This window comes from Dermacentor andersoni, chromosome 11 (assembly GCF_023375885.2).
Source record: "Dermacentor andersoni chromosome 11, qqDerAnde1_hic_scaffold, whole genome shotgun sequence".
Classification (NCBI taxonomy): Eukaryota; Metazoa; Arthropoda; class Arachnida; order Ixodida; family Ixodidae; genus Dermacentor; species Dermacentor andersoni.
Genome location: NC_092824.1, coordinates 124,229,326 through 124,248,335, shown reverse-complemented (window position 1 = coordinate 124,248,335; position 19,010 = coordinate 124,229,326). Strand labels below are relative to the sequence as shown.

General features: G+C 47.2%; 1 protein-coding gene across 3 annotated transcripts in view; it reads right to left on the bottom strand.

The window, feature by feature from the left end:
* Positions 1–19,010, bottom strand: part of LOC129386974 (uncharacterized) — a 98,091-nt gene that overhangs the window by 50,536 nt on the left and 28,545 nt on the right. For 2 of the 3 annotated variants that reach the window (XM_072285355.1, XM_055075589.2), the window contains exons 5-6: positions 15,823–15,956; positions 15,252–15,322 (exon numbers count right to left, since the gene is read on the bottom strand). In XM_072285355.1, the coding sequence (XP_072141456.1) occupies positions 15,252–15,322; positions 15,823–15,956 (205 nt within the window). The remainder of the gene's footprint in view (positions 1–15,251; positions 15,323–15,822; positions 15,957–19,010) is intronic. The other variant, XM_055075590.2, reaches the window with a different exon arrangement.

Genomic DNA, 19,010 nt, shown 5'->3' with positions numbered 1-19,010 from the left:
GTTCTAAGCTACAGACAGCGTCAGACTGTAATTTGAATATACGAGAAAATATTTGAGTATACAAGAAAACAGTTTAATTACTAGGAAACTCAAACACAAACCCCTTTTTCATTGCTTACAGGGGTATGAGCTATTGACAAGTCACTGCTTGTAGCCTCTGCTTTACGGGGGTATGAGCCATTGCTCTGCCCTGTACTGCTGCAGGGATCGGCTACATATTGTTTTCTATTGGGCCCCGTGTTGCAGAATATCCGGTGTCAGAGACAGCGAGGCCCCATTCGCGTTCTACTCATAAAGGCAAAGCTTAAGCGTCCATAAAGTTTTTTGTACTAGACTTAACACAAAATGATTGTTTTTGTCGGCATAAATTCACAGCAGAGCTGGACCCCAAAGCCGTGTGACAATCAGTAGTAAGATTTTCACTAATTAACACTAGCACATATATACCACTGTTGTGCTAACAGCACAGCCGACAAAGGTACGCTGAGTTCCATCTGCCAACGCAGCTGCCTTGGAGCTTATTGTCACTGATGTCTGCTCTCACACCTCGCCTTTTGTATTCCTTTTACACGATCATTAGACATTTCGCAAATTCAAGAAGTCTACGAATGCTGCTTCCTACGTCATATTTGCCAAAGCAGTGCATTTGTTTACATCGACATCTACAGCCACAGATTGTTGTTAGCTTTGGATATTGTGGAAACGGCGCCTCTTTGATATGCAGTAATGTCAAACGTAGCAGAACATACATATTTGTGCATATGAGCCATGTTGTTCCACCCGGAGACAAATCAATAAGAGCGGACGAGCCACTTACACAACGACAACTGTGATCCAGACATATATATTACGAGCTGTTATTACTGATTCTCGCTTTTCTTTAATTTCATCATACTTAAAGTTTGCATGTGCCATAAAGCATTATTAGAGAAAACTGTACTCGCATAAGCGTTCATTATTCGGCAGTGCAGTTCTGTCGCGAAAACACGGATGCCATTGCTGACGCCGTTGGTAATAGAGCCAGTATGTGCCGCTATACCAAACGCACTGCCTCTTGTTGTCCCGCTTGACGCAGACGTAAACAGTTCTTCTCTGGAATTAATGTGTCACAGGATGCCTACCAAGTTGACATTTCCAAATTACCAAAGTTTTCCAGGTTTTCCCTGAGTGACACAGGACTTTGTTTAATGTCAAGACGGGCTGAAACTATGTCGCCCAATGCTGTCACTCTCTAGTAAGCATGTAAAAAAAGTAAAAACGACTTAATCCAGTTTGAATAGTAAGGAGTAGCGTATTTTATTCAAACAGAAAACAGAAGATGCAGAGCGAATAAAGTATGTTTGAAAAAATGGTAAAACCATTTGCAAATCTAGTCGAACCTTTTCAAATACGAATAAAAAATAGATGCATAGAGAAGCAAATATCTTCAAATATGAGCTATTTCTATCAAATGATAGGAAGCTCATTGTTATAAGGCCCAAACTTTGTCACAAATGAGATTCTCTCTCAGCAGCTGGAAAGTCAAGCTCAACTGTCTTGACACACTCTCAGCCTGCACACAACGACTCAGTGTTGCATTTCACTGCTTTAAAGAGTTTATTTTGGTTTGAATGAGGGACACTTGCATCTCGGCGTCAGCCAACACTTAGTTTTTTTTAAGCTCAAGCTCTTTCAAAGAAGCGACAGCACACTTGCTTTCTCGTTCATTCCTCAATGCGTTTCTTGGTCAGTTGTAGACGACGTCCGATTTTTCGAAATCCCTAGGGCGGGAAAACGTCTGAAAAATCGGGAAGTCAAAAAAAGAAAAACGAATGCAAGTCTTTTACTGCTCTTAGGCGCTCGAATCACCACAGACACGTCCAAAAAAAGGTCGAAAGGCCTGCCAGTGACAGGAGTGACAGTATTAGGCATATTGGTGCTCGTACTGTGACAGGAGACGGCACATGCACGGGTGTATAATTAAGAAATACATACTGTGTTTCGTACGTGAAAAATGAGGAGGTGAAAAAATTCACCTCCTCCAGTTCACAACTTCTGCAGGCTTGGAGTGATGCCTGTCACCGGCACAAGATGTCGAGAGCGAGTGGGGCTATACTAATCCAGGTACAACCAAATTAAGAAGGCCCACAAAGCTTCAACAAGACACTCCCTCACATGACCAGGAACTGGCCTCCTCGGTGCAGTATTCGGCCACCCCCTCCCAAATGACTAACTCAATTACCCAATGGCCCTCAGTCCCCACAGCTGCGGAGCACCTGACCAAGGTGGCGGTCAAACCTGTAACGCAGCAGAGGGCGCTAAGAATCTCTGGATCCAGACAGGCTGCCAATGGAAACTGACCCTTGCAAAGTTTAACACCCGAACCCTCTCGAGTAAAGCTAGCTTAGCAGGCCTCTTTAAGGAATTATCAGACATTGCTTGGGATATCATCAGCCTTAATGAGATTAGAATTGGTGAGGCTTATACATTGCTGCATAACGGACATGTCCTCTGCTATAGAGGTCTCCTAGATAGGAAGCAATACGGGGTAGGATTCCTAATCCATAAGGACATAGCGGGCGACATTGACGAATTCTACAGCATAATTGAGAGGGTAGCTGTAGTCGTAATCAAACTTAATAAGAGGTATAGAGTAAAGGTATTACAAGCCTATGCTCCAACATCGAGTCACGATGATGACGAAGTAGATCAGTTTCAATATATCAGAAACTCAATAATACTGCAGTAATGGGCAACTTCAATGCAAAAGTGGGGAAAAAGCAGGCTGGTGAACAAGCAATTGGCAACTATGGCGTTGATTCTAGGAACACTAGAGGAGATGCTGGTATAATTCACAGAAGAGAATAAGCTTCGAATAATGAACAGCTTTTTCAGGAAGCGCAGCAACAGAAAGTGGACCTGGAAAAGCCCTAATGGTGAGACAAGAAATGAAATTGACTTCATACTTTCTGCTGATCCCAGCATTGTGCAGGATGCAGAAGTGATAAGTAGGGTAAAGTGCAGTGATCGTAGGTTAGTGAGGGCTAGAATTCACCTCAATTTGAAGAGAGAAAGAGCTAAATTGGTCAAGAAGAAACAGGTCAACCTAGAGGCATTAAGGGTAAAAGCAGACAAATTCAGGCTGCTACTTGCAAACAAATATGCAGCTTTAGAACAGAGATGATGATGATGACGTGGAGGTAATGAATGAAACCGTAACGAGGCTGGCTACAGAGGCAGCAATTGAAGTGGGAGGCAAGGCACCAAGGCAACCAGTAGGCAAGCTCTTCCAAGTAACAAAGGACCTAATCAAGAAACAACAAAAAATGAAAGTGTCCAACTCAAGAGAGAGGATAGAATTTGTGGAACCGTCAAAACTCATCAACAAGGCAAAATAAGGGATATTCGAAACTATAACGTGAGAAAGACTGAAGAAGCCGTAAAAAAACGGATGCAGCCTGAAATTGCTGAGAAAGCAACTTGGCATAGGACAAACCAAGATGTATGCACTGAAAGATAAGATCATCAGCAACCTCGAAGATACAGTAAAAGCAGCGGAAGAATTCTATACTGACCTGTACACTACCCAGAGGAGTCAGGATACCACTATTAGAAACAGTAATGAACAGGATACAGGACCTCCTCCTATAACTAGCAATGAGGTCAGAAGGGCCTTGCAAGGCACGAAACGAAGAAGAGCGGCAGGAAAAGATGGAATAACAGTCGATTAATCAAAGCTGGAGGAGACATAATGCTTGGAAAACTGGTGGCTAAAGCTTTATACGAGGTGTCTATCGACGGCAAGGGTCCCAGAAAACTGGAAGAATGCAAACATTATACTAATCCACAAAAAGGGAGACGTTAAAGAATAAAAAAATTACACGCCCATTAGCTTACTCTGTTAGATACGGGACCTTTTCCTGAGCCTTCTTCGAGTTCACCAGACTACATCGAGTCGCGTCACAGCTAATTAAGGAGCGCAGAAGCACATCTACCACGTTCCCGAGGCGCGGCACATGCAAACAAGTTGGCGTCCCCCACCTCGTGCGCCGCATCTGGAGCTATTCACTGCTTGACTCTTCCCAAAAGTGTAGCGAGAGCCTGGGACTGTTCCAGGTAACGTGGGTCCCGAGGCAAGATGGCTGTAATGCACCGTGAAGCCCTGGCAGCAATCCCCCCATCCACCTTTGTGAAGGCAGTTGCAGACCAGGAAGGCAATACCGCAGACAAATAATCCCTCGAACAATTGGAGCCCAAGGAGTGACCCTCTGAGCCAAAGGTGACGTACACTCGCACGGGCGCCTACCATTGGCCAAAAATGACGACACTTGAGCGGGCTCGCCGAATGGCCGAAAATGACGTGACTTTGAGAAACCGAAGGGGTTAAAAGCCAGAGACCGGGAGCAGCAGCAGAGCATTCCTTCATTCATCTCTTTCGAGCTTCTTGCCACGGGCCGCAGCGTCCGAGTTGCTTTCAGCCCGTAATGACTTTATGACTGTTAATTTCTTCGTACTTGCACTGTAAATAACGTAACTAAACCTCCAGTTTTCACCTCAAAGTCCTCCTCAACCTCGGCCATGACCCGCACCCAACCGCAAGGTCCAAAATCTGGGGGACAGCAATTGGAATTGTCCTCCAAATCCAACAACTGGTTGACAGCGGTGGGATCGTCTCCAAATGCAACAACTCCCAGTATTATATCAGAATCAAAAATTGTAATCAAAATTTATTAGAAGTTGGGTCACATTACAAGTATTTAGTATGCAGAAGGAGGTCCCATAGTCAAAGACTGTATCGGGACCTCCTGTACAAGAACAGTTATTGTAGTTAACATCTAAAAGCAACAACAGCATATAATAAGGAAGTATACAAGCAACAAGAAAAGAACGGTTACAGAAAAAAAATTTAAAAAATATTTACCAAAACATTCTCCAATGGAATAAGGGCAACACTGCACTTTAGTCAACCAAGGGAACAGGCTGGCTTCAGGGAAGGATACTCTACAATGGATCACATCCATGTCATCAATCAGGTTATCGAGAAATCTGCAGAGTACAATAAGTCTCTCTAATGGCTTTCATAGATTATGAAAAGGCATTTGACTGAGTAGAGATACCAGCAGTCATAGCGGCAGTAAGTAAATAAGGAGAACAGAACACTAACGTAAATACCTTGAAAAACGTCTACAGAGGTTCTACACCTACCTTAACGCTACACAAGAAAAGCAGGAAGATACCTATAAAGAAAGGAGTCAGACAGGGAGATACAATCTCTCCAATGCTATTCACTGTGTGCTTAGAAGAAGTATTCAAGCTATTGAACTGGGAAGGCTTAGAAGTAAAGATTGACGGCGAATATCTCAGCAACATTCGGTTTGCCGATGACATCGTTCTATATAGCAACAATGCAGAAGAGTTACAAAAAATCATTGAGGACCTTAACAGAGAGAGTGTAAGAGTGGGGTTGAAAATTAATATGCAGAAGACAAAGATAATGACGAATAGCCAGGCAAGGGAACAAGAGTTCAGTATCGCCAGTCAGCCTGTAGAATCTGTGAAGGAATACATTTACCTAGGTCAATTAATCACAGGGAACACTGACCATAAGGAAATTCATAGAAGAATAAAAATGTGTTGGATTGTATACGGCAGACATTGTCAGCTCCTGACTGGAAGCTTACCATTATCACTGAAAAGGAAGGTATACAATCAGTGCATTTTACCAGTGCTGACATATGGGGCAGAAACTTGGAGACTGACAAAGAAGCTTGAGAACAAGCTAAGGAGCGCGCAAAGAGCGATGGAACGAAGATTGCTAGGGATAACGTTAAGAGACAGAAAGAGAGTGGTTTGGATCAGCGAGCAAACGGGTATAGACGATATTCTAATTGACATCAAGAGGAAAAAATGGAGCTGGGCAGGTCATGTAATGCACCAGTTGGATAACCGTTGGACCATTAGGGTTACGAATGGGTACCAAGAGAAGGAAAATGCAATTGAGGACGACAAAAGACTAGGTGGTGCGATTCGCGGGCGCTATTCGGAATCGGTTGGCACAGGACAGGGGTAATTGGAGATCGCAGGGAGAGGCCTTTGTCCTGCAGTGGACATAAAACAGGCTGATGATGATGATGACTGTGTCCCGTGACAGTTGCCCCTTTCTAGGTTTAAGCTTCACCGCAATACTTTGCGTGTGCTTCACCGCGCAACATTGCCGCAACGAGGCGAAGCTAACTTTCGGGAACCGGTATTATGCAACGCGCCGTGCATTCTAAGCTTCGAAGGCAATCCCGAGGATTACAAAGGCAGACGCGGGGCCATTGCTGACAGCGGCGAATTCTTTCAATGAAAAACACGGCACTCAACGGCAAGAAGCTTAATAGCGAACATCGAAGCAGCTAGGCCTAGCGCTGCCGCGGTCGTTACCACTGGGTTTGCGTGGGAGAGCACCTGTTCGAGGCGGCGTGATAATCAAAATGTAGGCGGTGGTGGCTTTGATTAGTGCCGTGTCGGACCTGCGGTCACGGCAAAACGTTGAGAAAATCGGACGGCGAAGATTTCTTGCGTCCGAAGTTTCATACGTTGTGATACATTGACTCTATGGGGTACGTACGTGGTGGTGCTGCGAAGCCGTCCAAATTATTGGGAATCCGGAAAGTCGGTCGTTGACTGTACATTGGCAACTCCTCCAGCCGACGACAGGGCGTCGAAGACAATTCATTACGATTCCTGTCTGTTACTCGAGCCAGCATTACCGCAACTTTCAACCCTTTCAATAAAATTACAGCTAATTTTCCCCGATAGAGGCACAAATTCCCCGAGTTTTCCCCGAGTTTTTCCAGACTACTCAAAATTCCTGAGAATTCCCGGTTTTCCCGGTTGGTAGGAACACATATGTTGGCACAGCCACGGCAGCGGGATAAAAAAACAACGAAAAAGAAGGTGCGGCCGGCTGCGGGCATCGAAAATGCTGTTCGTTCTCCACCGCGGCGCCAGCATCCTGGGCTATTTGTCGGCAATTGGCTTAGAAAATGCATCAGGAACGCGCTTGGAACGCCGTCGCCTGACGCGTCTTGTCCTGCCCAGCCAAGCGGCCGAGAATGAAACGACGGCTGTCACGTTCACTCCCACTGCAGCCCGCCCGACGCCGCATCCTCTTAATTTTTTTCTTTTTGCAGTGCAGCTGTTAGAAATTCACTGCGTTTCTCAGTGCATCCGCTGCTTCACCGAGCTGAGGGAGAGAAGGCTGGGAGAGTGAAAACGGAGTATAAAAATAGCCTCGCACAGCACAGATGTCCGCACGCCAAGTTTCATCCTAGACGCTAGCGCTCATTTCTTCTCTGGCGGAACGATTTCACCTCCCACAGTTGTATGTTTCCGCCGCTTCCATTCAAGGTCACGCCCGCGTTTAGCTTGCGGTGCGCGCGAAATGCCTTGTTTGCGACGGTGCGTCTTCAGGTGACTGGGAATTATTATTGTGTTGTTAACTGCCCCAACAGAAATGTATACATGAAAGGCTGGATGCCACCACTGAAATTCTGCCAATTCACAAGAAAATGGTACGGAAAAAGCAGACGACTGACATGGATTACTGCGTGTCACGGTGCGGCATAATTCGATTCGGCGAAGCACCGATCAACGGGCGCCAAAGGGTCGTAGTAATAGGAACCGACGAACAAGACGGCTAGTGCCGGCCACTCGGTAAAGCGGCCGAAAAGGGTCGAAAGCAGGTTTAGAGATTTCTTCGTTGGCGCGACCGTGACGCTCCGACAGCTTTTTGTAGCAATATCTGTGTCTTTGGCGCGACCATGACACCTGCATTGGGAAGCTAAGAAGGCGGGGGTGCGAATACTCCGAAGTATGTGGTGTCTGTGCAATCCTGTTTCCACGAAGTGCTGACAGTGTATGCGGTATCTCTGTGCAATCCCGTGCCCACGAATTGTTGCCAGTGCATGTGTGCCAATAGCGCCGTATGGCTAGCTGCCGTAGTTTCTCCTATGTTTATGAACGGACAATGGAGGTTCGGCATGGACTCAAGGGAGTGCGTGGGTGGTGCAATACGATTGCGCGAACTCTATCAGCAGGGGAGAAACACCCCTTCCCTTGCCCCTAATTACCGTATTTACTCGATTCTAAGCACCCCCTTTTTTTTCACGATCGCGATGCCCATAGTGAGGGGGGGTGCTTAATTCGAAAAATCTAGAATGACCCCTCCCCCTCCCTCTTTTCGCTGCGACATCACAACGAGACGGGTGCGAGAAATAAAATTTTATTTTACGAACATCCAAAAGAAAAATCGGTGCAGACAGTGAACCCACCACTTGTGTCGGATGCTCATGCAGTTACTATCACTGCCACTCGAGTTCGTCGTACCGCTTGAACCGCCGCTCTCAGTGTCCCACAGCAGGCCGTCTTCCGTTCCGTCGAAGTGGTTTGTGATCGAGCACTTCTTAAATCATTTGACCACAACGTCCACTTGGACCCGCTTCCAAGCATCCGAAATCCACTTTGCGATGGTTGATGGGGACGCTTTCTGCAGTTTTCGCCGTACAGCCGTACAGTCCGGTTGTACGGTGTACTCGCACAGCGGACGCCGTGCCACCTCGGGACTCGGGACTATCCGACGACTCCGGCTCGATGACAGAGTGAGCAAGCGCGCTTGGCAGCCTTGGCTACGCGCTCCTCCTAACAAATAGGGGGGTGCTTAGATTCGCATGCAAACCTTTTTCCGAATTTTTTCGCGAAAATAGAGGGGGTGCTTAGAATCGGGGGGTGCTTAGAATCGCGAAAATACGGTAACAGGGACGCGGCCAAGACCTCGGGAGGAGCCAGTATACAATTGGGTGCACTTGATTGGATCGTCACCATTATCTGCCGCCCTCCCACCCAGGACACTAGGGAAAGGAGAGGTTATTTAAGCGCTGGCTTTAGACTGAGCTGGGCAGTCTAGAGTTTAGAAGCTGAGCCTGCAATCCGCCGAGAAGCGTCAAGGAGCTAGTGCCATTCAGTATCGCCTGGGTCGCCTAGCCGCATCTGAACTGCGAGTTACTAGTTGGCGTAAGAGACAACCAGCGTCTGCAACGAAGCTCACAGTAGTTCCCCTCAAGTTAGCTCAACCTGCTCGAGGGAAGACGTCAGACCTAGACTCCCGGGAAACCCAGCCCAGCAATCGCATCCACCGCAACCAGATCGGCTTACCAGCATTTTTCGGGGAAGCTCTGCCGTCGACTCCACGCTTGATAACCTTCCTGCTGCTGTCCGGCCATGCATATGCCATCATTTGTTTTCTTTTGAACTCTGGGCCTGTTTTCGGAGTCCTGGCAGCCCGCTGGAAGCCAGCTAGTTCCGGTCCTGATAGGGAGTCACGTGGGCTGGGATCCCAAGACAAGGCAAACCTGCCCGAAGTTTGCAAAATCGAACGCCGGGACAGCTGGCCAAACGTAAACATGCTACCAGCATGGCAGCGCCTGGCGAGGCCAGCAAGCGCTCGGTGTCGGCTCATTTATGCGTTGCCAGCTTGAAAATATATAGTTGCATTCAGGGATACGATTACTTTCGCGCGGCTCGGCACAGGACGTGCACTGGGCCAACCTCACTTTGTGCAGCGCCACAGATGGTCCCCGACGCGTCCGGTGACAAGACGCGAAATTGTCCGTGATTGCATCCTCGAAAGCGATAGCTCTAGGACCCCTGCTTGCAGCGATAACGTCACCCACCAGCGACATTGATGAGTTGGCGTTAAGTCATCACTTCAAAAGACAAGAAAAAAGCAGGGTATCGGGTACGTCTTATACGCATAAAATTTTGTGCCGACCTGCTTGAGCTTCGATTTCAGGAAGTTTGTCGTGGCTTACGGTGCTTCTCATTTTGACCCCAAGGAACTGGGGACGCGGCTGGCACATGAAAATGCACGCCGCCGGTGACCAGTGAAAAGTTTCACATGAAAAACAACATTGGTCATGATCATGAGAGCAATAAGCCAATGTACGTGTGTCTAATGTACGTGTGCCTATTACTCAACCATTGCATTTTTACATCAACAGCCTGCAGTTCGGACACGTATCGGTTTCGAGCTGCCACCCAAGCATACAACAAAGAGACTGAGTGAACACGGGCTAGCTGCAACACTCTAAAAACAGTTGCACCCTTTGGGGTGTAAATTTGCCAGAGAACAATAATCGTAATTTGTCTTGCCCGCATTTCCTTTCTTTACCGCTGCGAGCCCTGTACTTCTAAGTTAGGAATGGCATGCGCGTTATCAGCATGACAGAGCATTCCCGACAGGAAAGTAACGAGCGCAGCATTTTCAAGAAAGGAAACGCAAGCAAGACAGGTGACGATTATTGTTCCGCGGCAAATATACACCCCAAAGGGTGCAACTGTTTTTAGAGTGAACGCCTTCGCCAAACGCAGAAAAAGGAGATACAGTCGAACCAGACTATATCGAACCCATTTACACCGAATTATTCTATATATCGAACAATTACTGGACATGGTTTAGTTACAATGAGCATACATAGCAAAAATTACGCTTGCATCGAACAAAGATAGCAGCGACTCCAGATATATAGAATGTCAAGCGGCGGAAAGTGCCCCCAGAAGTTGGCTTTCCCTTGTGGTGGTGGGGAAACGCCGCGGCGCGGCTCCATCCAACCACTCTCCCTACCGTGGCCGCACTCTTTCGAACGAGCCGTCGACAGTCCCCCTGCAAAAAATTATCCTGGCCTGCCCGCAGCGCTTGCTCAGACAGCCAATCGGAGGCTCTTGTGCCCTCGTCGCACAAGATGGCGAAAGTGCGACTTGTCTCGCTGCTCTTCTGGTTCATTGTGTGTGTGCCTTGTGGGCCTTCTCCCGCAGTATTGCCGTGATGAAGTGGCAGAATTTGCCTTTCGATGTGAAGCTTGAAATCATAAATCGGGTCGAACGCGGTGAGAAGTCGGATGTCCCCGCAGCGTGCAAGATTCCGAGGAGCACTCTCAGGACGATCATGAAGAATAAGGGGGAGATTAGGGCTAATGCGGCCGAACTCGCGACCCGGTGCCCGTGGCGCCCGACACGTACGCACAGCCGTGTAGACTGGTTCATCTGAAATTGCTTCAGCCGTGCCGGCTTCCGCGTGCTCGGTGATGACTGTAAATTCTGATGAATGTGATGAAGACGTTGCTGCTGTTGCCGAAGTTTGGAGCAAGCTGTCAGAATTTCCAGAAGCTGTTGACGAATCAACGGTGGACGTGTTTGTGAGTGCAAATGATGGTGTCGTGACCACGGGAGAGCCCGAAAACGAAGACTACATTGCCGACATTGTACCGACAAGAGTGAAACTGGGCACAATAAGGAAAGCAATGACGGTCTTTGCCCACATCCTGTGAAGTGACTGGTGCGCTCGCACAAGTCCAATGCTTATGCGCGAATTCGGAAGGTTGCGGCCTCAGCTGCTCAGACTCCTTAGACAATGTGGAGAAGTGCGTGCGTTGCAGGCAGCAAAATTACCGAAGCAGAAGAATATACAGGACTATTTCATGCGAAGCTAAGCTAGTTTCATGAATAAAGTGATTTTATAAATGGCATGTGCTTTTATGACATCCAATTATTTAGCAGGCCTATATCGAATTATGCTCTATATCGAACTGATAGGCGCTTTCTTGCGAGTTGGATATAGCCGGGTTCGACTGTATCTCCGCATACATACGTGAGATATGTGAAAAGGAACACCACCAGAGAAAGACGAACAGAAAATTTACCGCAATACATGTGAATGAGCATCTACAACTTGCGTGGAACATGATGCAGATAACATGCACGCATGAGAGCGCAGCGCGCTGACCAGCACCGCGAAGAAGCCTTGGGGACACACATACACACACAAAAGCTTCAAACTGTTCAACACGGCTCGTATCACACCGCTTTGCAATGTGGAATGGTGCGTTAGCACCTAAAAAGATAATGCTAGAAGTAAGGAAATCTGAAGATGACCATAGACAGTTGGCTGAGCAAGGCAAATTTAAGTCCTCAAGCGCACGCGTTGCAATCCGCGAAGTCCCCGCAACGATGGTGGCGAGCGCCCATCGCCTCTTTTAGTCGTCTGCTAGCCAGAGAACTTCTAGAGAAGTTCTCTGGCCAGAGAAAATCGTCCTGGCAGGTTCTGGCAGCCAGCAGGTAGCCAGAACCGTCCAGCCTGAGCAAAACGAAAGCCTGGCAGAAGTGCGTGGGGCGGTGGGCGGAGCAACCCGAAAAAAACAGACGCTCTGGCTGGCTCTGGCAGCCCGAGAACGAGGCATCATGAGAACGTGATCATTTTGGGTGAAGACAACCGGTCAATAACCGGTTTGTCCCGTTCTCCGTTTCATTTTTTTTTTTTTTTTTCATTACGAATGCGCTATACGCGTATTTGCACCATAACGTGGATGTCGCGTTGCCACATTGGCGTATTCAAAGGGACAAAATTGAACATCGTTATGCAAACGCTTCTGGAGGTGTTAGAAAATACCTTCGCTATGCAGATGAATTAAGGACTTTATCCAAAAGGGATGGTTCTACAGCCTATTCTGGGGTGCAGGAAGATGGTTAGGGTGTAGAAAAGAGGGGCAGGGGTGAAACTTACCACCATCGCCAAATACGAAAGGTCCCTCCCTGCCCTTGAATGCCTAGATAAACACAAATCGTCACCCATGGGGACATATGATTGCCTTCTGCAATGATTCAATCAGTTTTCTTTTCTTTTTTTCAATTCTTTACAATGCGAATCATTTATTTGCCTAGTTAAAGCTAATGTCAACTGCAAGGCTATCCAAGCTCACATAGTTTGTCACCGATTTATGCGCTCTCCCATGCGCCCACTCGCATGCCACTACTGGCTTGGCACCTCCTCTCCCTGCTCCACTCGCTGGTACAGGTGTGAGCGCCACAAATGGACATGGCATAGTTGCGCTAGCTGCACTTTGTTGCATGTAGGCCTCTACTTGCACATACAACAATGAGCCCTCAAAAGTATCAAGCAGAAGAGGACCATAAGAGTGCAAAAGTTTGTGCGAATCCTCGTGTTCCATAACAGTCGCACATGTGGCAAATGTCGCGTCGGGTGCAACCGCAAGCAGGTTTGGGGAAAGGGGTAGCCTTCCTTTAGCAGGTGGTGCACTGCAATCACAAGTGCTATCAGTGCCACCAGCCATGTCACACAAGATCCCTCCAACACTGCCCGAGCCTCTTTGGTCACCAGCAAACGGCGAGCGTGAAAGGCTCTGTCACCATTCCCGTTTTCTCGCATGTGGTTAGTCAACCACATTCCGCCGCGGTTGCCTGAATGCCAGCTGGTAAGCCGGAAGCCTCTCTTTATCTAGCGTATTATTCTATTCGAGGGAACCCTTAGTGATGTCAACTATAGCCAGCTGGCCTGCTCAAAGTGTTAGTTGCAGCCATAATAAATGCTCGAGTGTACTTGAGCTTGTACTGGACAGCAGTTGATGGGCACGCGTGCGTCAACCACGGCATGCAGAGGCCTAGTGCTGTTGGCACCCCTTTATTCCTTTTTGGCACCCAACGTGCACGGGGCAATTGCTCTCATGGAAAACGGGACAACAATATGTTCGGCACGAGAAAGACTTCGTACGGACCAGCGTCATTGGGCAGCGTCTTTGGGCTTCACCCAAAGGCGTGACTGATAGCTATGTTGGGTGTGTGCTTTCTTGAGTGTGAGGTAACGCTGCACCAGTGTCGCCAAACTGATGTGGACGCCTAAATTTGCAGCTAGATTTTCTTCAAAGAAATCTACAGCACGTGGGCCACGCAGGGAGCGTGATGCCTTGACGAAGAGCAAGCCCGAAGCAAGCGAGTCTACTAGCCAAATTTTCCAACTTTTTCGGTACATACCGTATTTACTTGAAAGTAGGCCGGCCCCAATTCTAAGCCGACCCCCAAATGTCCGAAGAAAAAAAAAATAAATAAATAATAAATAAATAAATAAAAAATAAATAAATAAAAATAAAAAAGAACCATAATAAAACTTATCTCAAACATAGGCCGAACAAGAAAGTGAGGACAGCATTCACAAAATGAAAACAGCATTTATTTAATATGAACATGCCAAGCTCACTACATTAACATCGATGCTAGCTTCGTTGCTATAGCCCAGACCACACACACGCTTACGTACTAGCGCTTATGTATGTGCAGACAGTGTGGCATGGCTTGCACGCATTGAAACGGGGCGCAATCTCGATGAACAGCTCCTCGCTGTTATCCCGTGCTTATTTTCCTTATCACTGTCATCTCCTCGTTGTGGCACACGCAAAAAGCGTCCTCCGTCGCCCCCTCCTACGATGGACATTTTTCTCATCAATGCTGAAGTCCTGCCTAGCTAGAACATTTGACGATGCCTCTGTGGCTAGCACAACTTGTTTGAAAGTGGCAACTATAGTGGCATCGCCTGTTTGGTTTCGTAACGGTAACACCACGCTATAGGCCACACTGTACGCCGATAGGACACAGGTCAAAATAGCGACGTCACTTGTGTACCACAGTTGGCTATTGGCGCGGCTTTAGTGGCTGCGATACTGACTTTTCTAGATGGCACTAGCTATGCACCACATTTATCATTTGAAATTACAACCTGGCACATTGTTTAAATCTGAGAATCTAAGCTGACCCCACAATTTGGCATATGATTTCAAAAAAAGAAAGAAACGATCAGCCTAGATTCAAATAAATACGGTATGTAAATAGCCTCTTCTGTCTGTATCTTCAGATCTGGGAGCTAGGCGCCAAAAACGCTGGCTAAGAAGGCAGCGGGGTGCAGTCCTAGCAGTCCACCTCAGCTACGTGCTGAGCAGCGATTTGCGGTGGCTTCTTGGAAGCCTTTATGGGCTTGATTTTGTTGGCAGTGGTTACCGTCACAGACATGGTCAGGCTTATGACTCTTCAGAGCTGCCGGTCACATGTTGGAAGACGACCATGCCATGACATTCAGCGGATGCAAACATATTCACTAGTTTCAATATACTCGCCCGAGCTGGGAAATCTCATTCAAAATAGAAAGCTTATTTTGTTCTGACGGGATCAAAATTTTGCATTTGAAATGCAAAATTTTACACAGAAATCTTGGGGGACCATTTAGCATAAGTAAGAGCTTGATGAGGACCAGTTGGTTCATACTGTTCATATAGTTCATGCCCGTCAGTCCTTGTCTTTTTCGCGCTCTTTAACCTCAGTTCTAACCATTAGCACTTTGCTCGCAGAACTGTGGAGCTGATAAGCGGTGTTCATGGGCCACGCCTCACCTTTGTTCTCCACGGACAGCTCGAGGTGAAGCTGGGCCTTCCGCAGTGCAACGCGATACAGGAGCTGAAACCTGCACGGATGCAGTGCATGAGTGGACACAACAAGCGGCTTCCACCTCGCCATGTGAAGACTCTTGACAGAGCTCCTCTGCACCCCTTTCCATCACAAATACAATATGATAAACATGCGTTTCAGTGTCAAGAGCAGTTTCTAATATGAGTTCATCAAGTTCATTCGCCAAACTCTGGTTCACGCAGATGCCTCCATACCAACTCAATTACGACGAATAGCAGTACTATATTTGTTAATAGCAGGAATGCCGAGCTACCACAACACATTCCAAAGTTAGCAGCACATTACACAAGTGATCTTAGATGCACAAGAAGGCCCAGGCCTTTTCAGACCCCAGGCCCGTCAAGTTGGACAAGCTTAGCAAGTCACAAGTTCGTATGAAAAATCCCTGCGTCCGCAAATACATAAGTGAGCCTGCAGAATAGTCAGCTTGTACCGATTTCTACCATTTACTGGGCAAGCCAGTGATCTACTGGCTACAATGCAGTAAATGCATACCCATGGTTCCAAATGGAGCGTGTGTAGTCATTGTCCTGCAGGCTCAAGGTGACTGCCTTGTCACCATTCGCTTCCTGGTGGAAGGAGAGAACAAAAGAGCCTTGAAGCTGAGAACAGATCCAGTCCACCAGGGGCTGCAACATACCTCGCACTCACTGACTTCATAAGTATCTCAAGAATGCACTTGCATCAGCTAAAGCGGAAATAATACCCATTACGTAACCAACTTTGACAACCACTTTGAGCAGTGCACACAAAAGAGGAAAGCAACACGGCACAGGGCAGATACAATGCCATGGATTTCTAGATTTCTTAGCTTAAATGTTCTACACATTTTCTTTCCAGTAATGCAAAGGTAATTTATGGTGGCTGAAATCAAAATATTCTGTCACGTCAGCAGTTCCATGTATCGGTCATCACCGCAGTGCTTTCTCATGTCTAGGAGTGTTTCTTTGCTTCTTGTCCTAGCGTAAAAATTTCCCCCTATTTCCTATGCTTAAAGGGCTCCTCACCAGACCACACAGTGAACTTCGGTTATACCACGGCTGCTCAATGCAAAGCAAGGTGCGGCCAGCTACGTCGCGCCGCGGACAATAGGCGGGCGCGTCTCGACCGAGTTTACAGTTGCGACCGCTTTTCTTGGTGAGGGCGCCACTGCTCGGGGATGCTTTTGCAACTTCGCGCCGGGGCTAAGCGGGCGTTGGTTTTCGCGTCAGAACGTGTTTGCCTCGTGCTCTATGCACTAATCTCGTGCTTTTTCACATACGTGTGTGTGAGCAAGTTGGTTCGCGGAAGAACGTGTTTGCCTTGTGCGATATGCATTAATCTCGTGCATTTTTGCATGCGTGTGTGTGAGCAAGTCGGTTCGCATCAGAACGTGTTTGCCTCGTGCGATATGCATTAATCTCGTGCTTTTTCGCGTGCGTGTGTGTGAGCAAGTTTGCCTGTGCTTTGTTAAGGCTCTTCGGTGTGCGTGCGTGCCATAGCCAGCCTCGTTCATGTGGCGCGATGCTGTGCAACGGTTGTGTGCCACTCTGCGCCACAAATGCCAAAAAGGACCCGACTGTGATATATCACGAGTTCCCCTGCGACTTGGAGCGTCGAGAAACGTGGCTAAAAAATATCTCTCGCCAAGGAGTGTTGGGAAAAGGAAGCAAGTGGGAACCGAGCGATAAGTCTCTCGTATGTTCCCTGCCCTTTACAGAAAGCGACTATAAAAAGAACATGAAACTTAGGCTCCTGCTTCCGAATGCGGTACTGACCGTGTTTTGCAAATATCCACAGTACTACCTGCAAAAAGAGAATGTGCAGCCCAAAAAACACCATCGAAGAAACTTTACTGATCACACTGTAGTTGAGGCAAGCGATAATAGCGGCAGCTCAGGAGAAAGCCCCAACATCGAAAGTGCCTTGCAGTTTCTCAGCGACCAGGTGGAAGCTCTAATTCCAGAGACTGCCTTAGATTCATGCTCTGAACATAGTTTTCCTGTTGACCAGGCCTGCCAAACTACATTAGATATTGTGGACGTCCTAGAACAGTCAAAGAAAGCAGTCAAGAGATAGAAAAAAAAAGTTGCCCGTCAAGGAGAAGAGGTGAAAAAATTGCAGTCCGAACGGGACGAAACGAAAAACCGTCTCTTAGTTTATGAAAACAACAACGAAATTCAGTCCTTTGTTCAGGTATTACAAAGAGCGGAAAGAGCAGACAAAGCTGCTGTTTTTATCAGCAACCACATGGCCACTTCAGGGAAAAAAAAAAAAAAAAAAACCTGCCTACAATGAAAGAATCCTGCGGGAATGTGTTTTATGGAAAGCATGCTTAAATAAAGGGTATGAGCATGTTCGAAGCAGATGCCTTTTGAAGCTTCGTTAAAAGGGGCGCACTCCTTAGATAACCTCTAGCATCACTCAATATGCTCCGTTTTCATGAGAAACAATCTGCTGATGATTATTTGCAATGATAAGCGTTTTTATTTCATCTAAGTTAGTTTGCATTACTTGGGAAAGTCTGTACAATTTCTCCCTAAGTTTTTACTTTGCGTACATGTTCACGAGAAGTGTATAAAAGTACTGATAGATTGCTTCAAGCAGAACCTCTCGATGGAAGTGCATCACTAGGTCGTGCATCGTACGGGCAACCATCATGGATAGCGTTCAGGCGTATTCTAGAACAGATTTCCACCCCTGTGACAATCTGTTGGCGTTTGTGGCGTAATCAGCACTTACAATGACGACTTAAAACAATTTGTCTGCAATTTCCAAATATAAAACGCATTATTTACGCCTTGACTGGAGTGGAGATCGTGCGTGCCGACGCAGCTGTGAAGGCGCTCTCTATCAGCAGCCATCCCCGAGCAGTGGTGCCGCAGCAGGCGAACGGAGAACTAGGCCCGAGATGCCGTTCAGGCACAACGTAGCAGGCTGCACCTTGTGCTTTTGGATCGAGCGGCCGTGGTTATACCCTGGAAGTTGTTACGTGTCCTCTAGAGAGCATTCTGCTACAAAAATTATTCAAATCTGTTCATTAATAGCCGAGAAAGAAATATTTAAGTGCCGCGAACCCATGATTTCAGGAGGCAAGCTTCACTGCAAACAGACGCTCTCTCCACTAGCCCCGTATAGCCTCCACAAGCGAAATTCCTTCTCTGCATTCTCCCATACCGGACCTTGAGGACTGTGTGATGCATACATCACGGGCCCCGTCTTCATTTTTTTTTCCTAACCTTATTGCAGCACGGAGCACTTCCGCTGACGGTGTCGCGAGCAAGCTGTTACGATTGTGTCGTTTCGTGCAGCGCACGATTTTGCGCGCTGTGCATGGGGACACCTCACTAGCGGTATAAGTCAGTGCAACTCGAATACTGAGGCAGACACAAGCGGATCACAGAGCATTATCCCGCGCTGGAACACGGTAGAAAATGACATAGTTTTGGTGTCTGCTTGCACGACTGCACGACATGGGAACAAGCAGACGAAACAGACGAATCTTGCTGTGGTGCGAATTAAAACAAGAACCCGCAGACATTTGGTTTGTGTGTTTTATTGTTCTCTAAGCTTTAGTTCATCTATTCAAGCAACATATTACACAAATAACAGATGTCTTGAATAATTCTTAAAGCCACATGTCATAACAAGCGACGTCACAGCACAAACACGTGTATGTAGGCGCACTAGCAAGTGTATGTTAT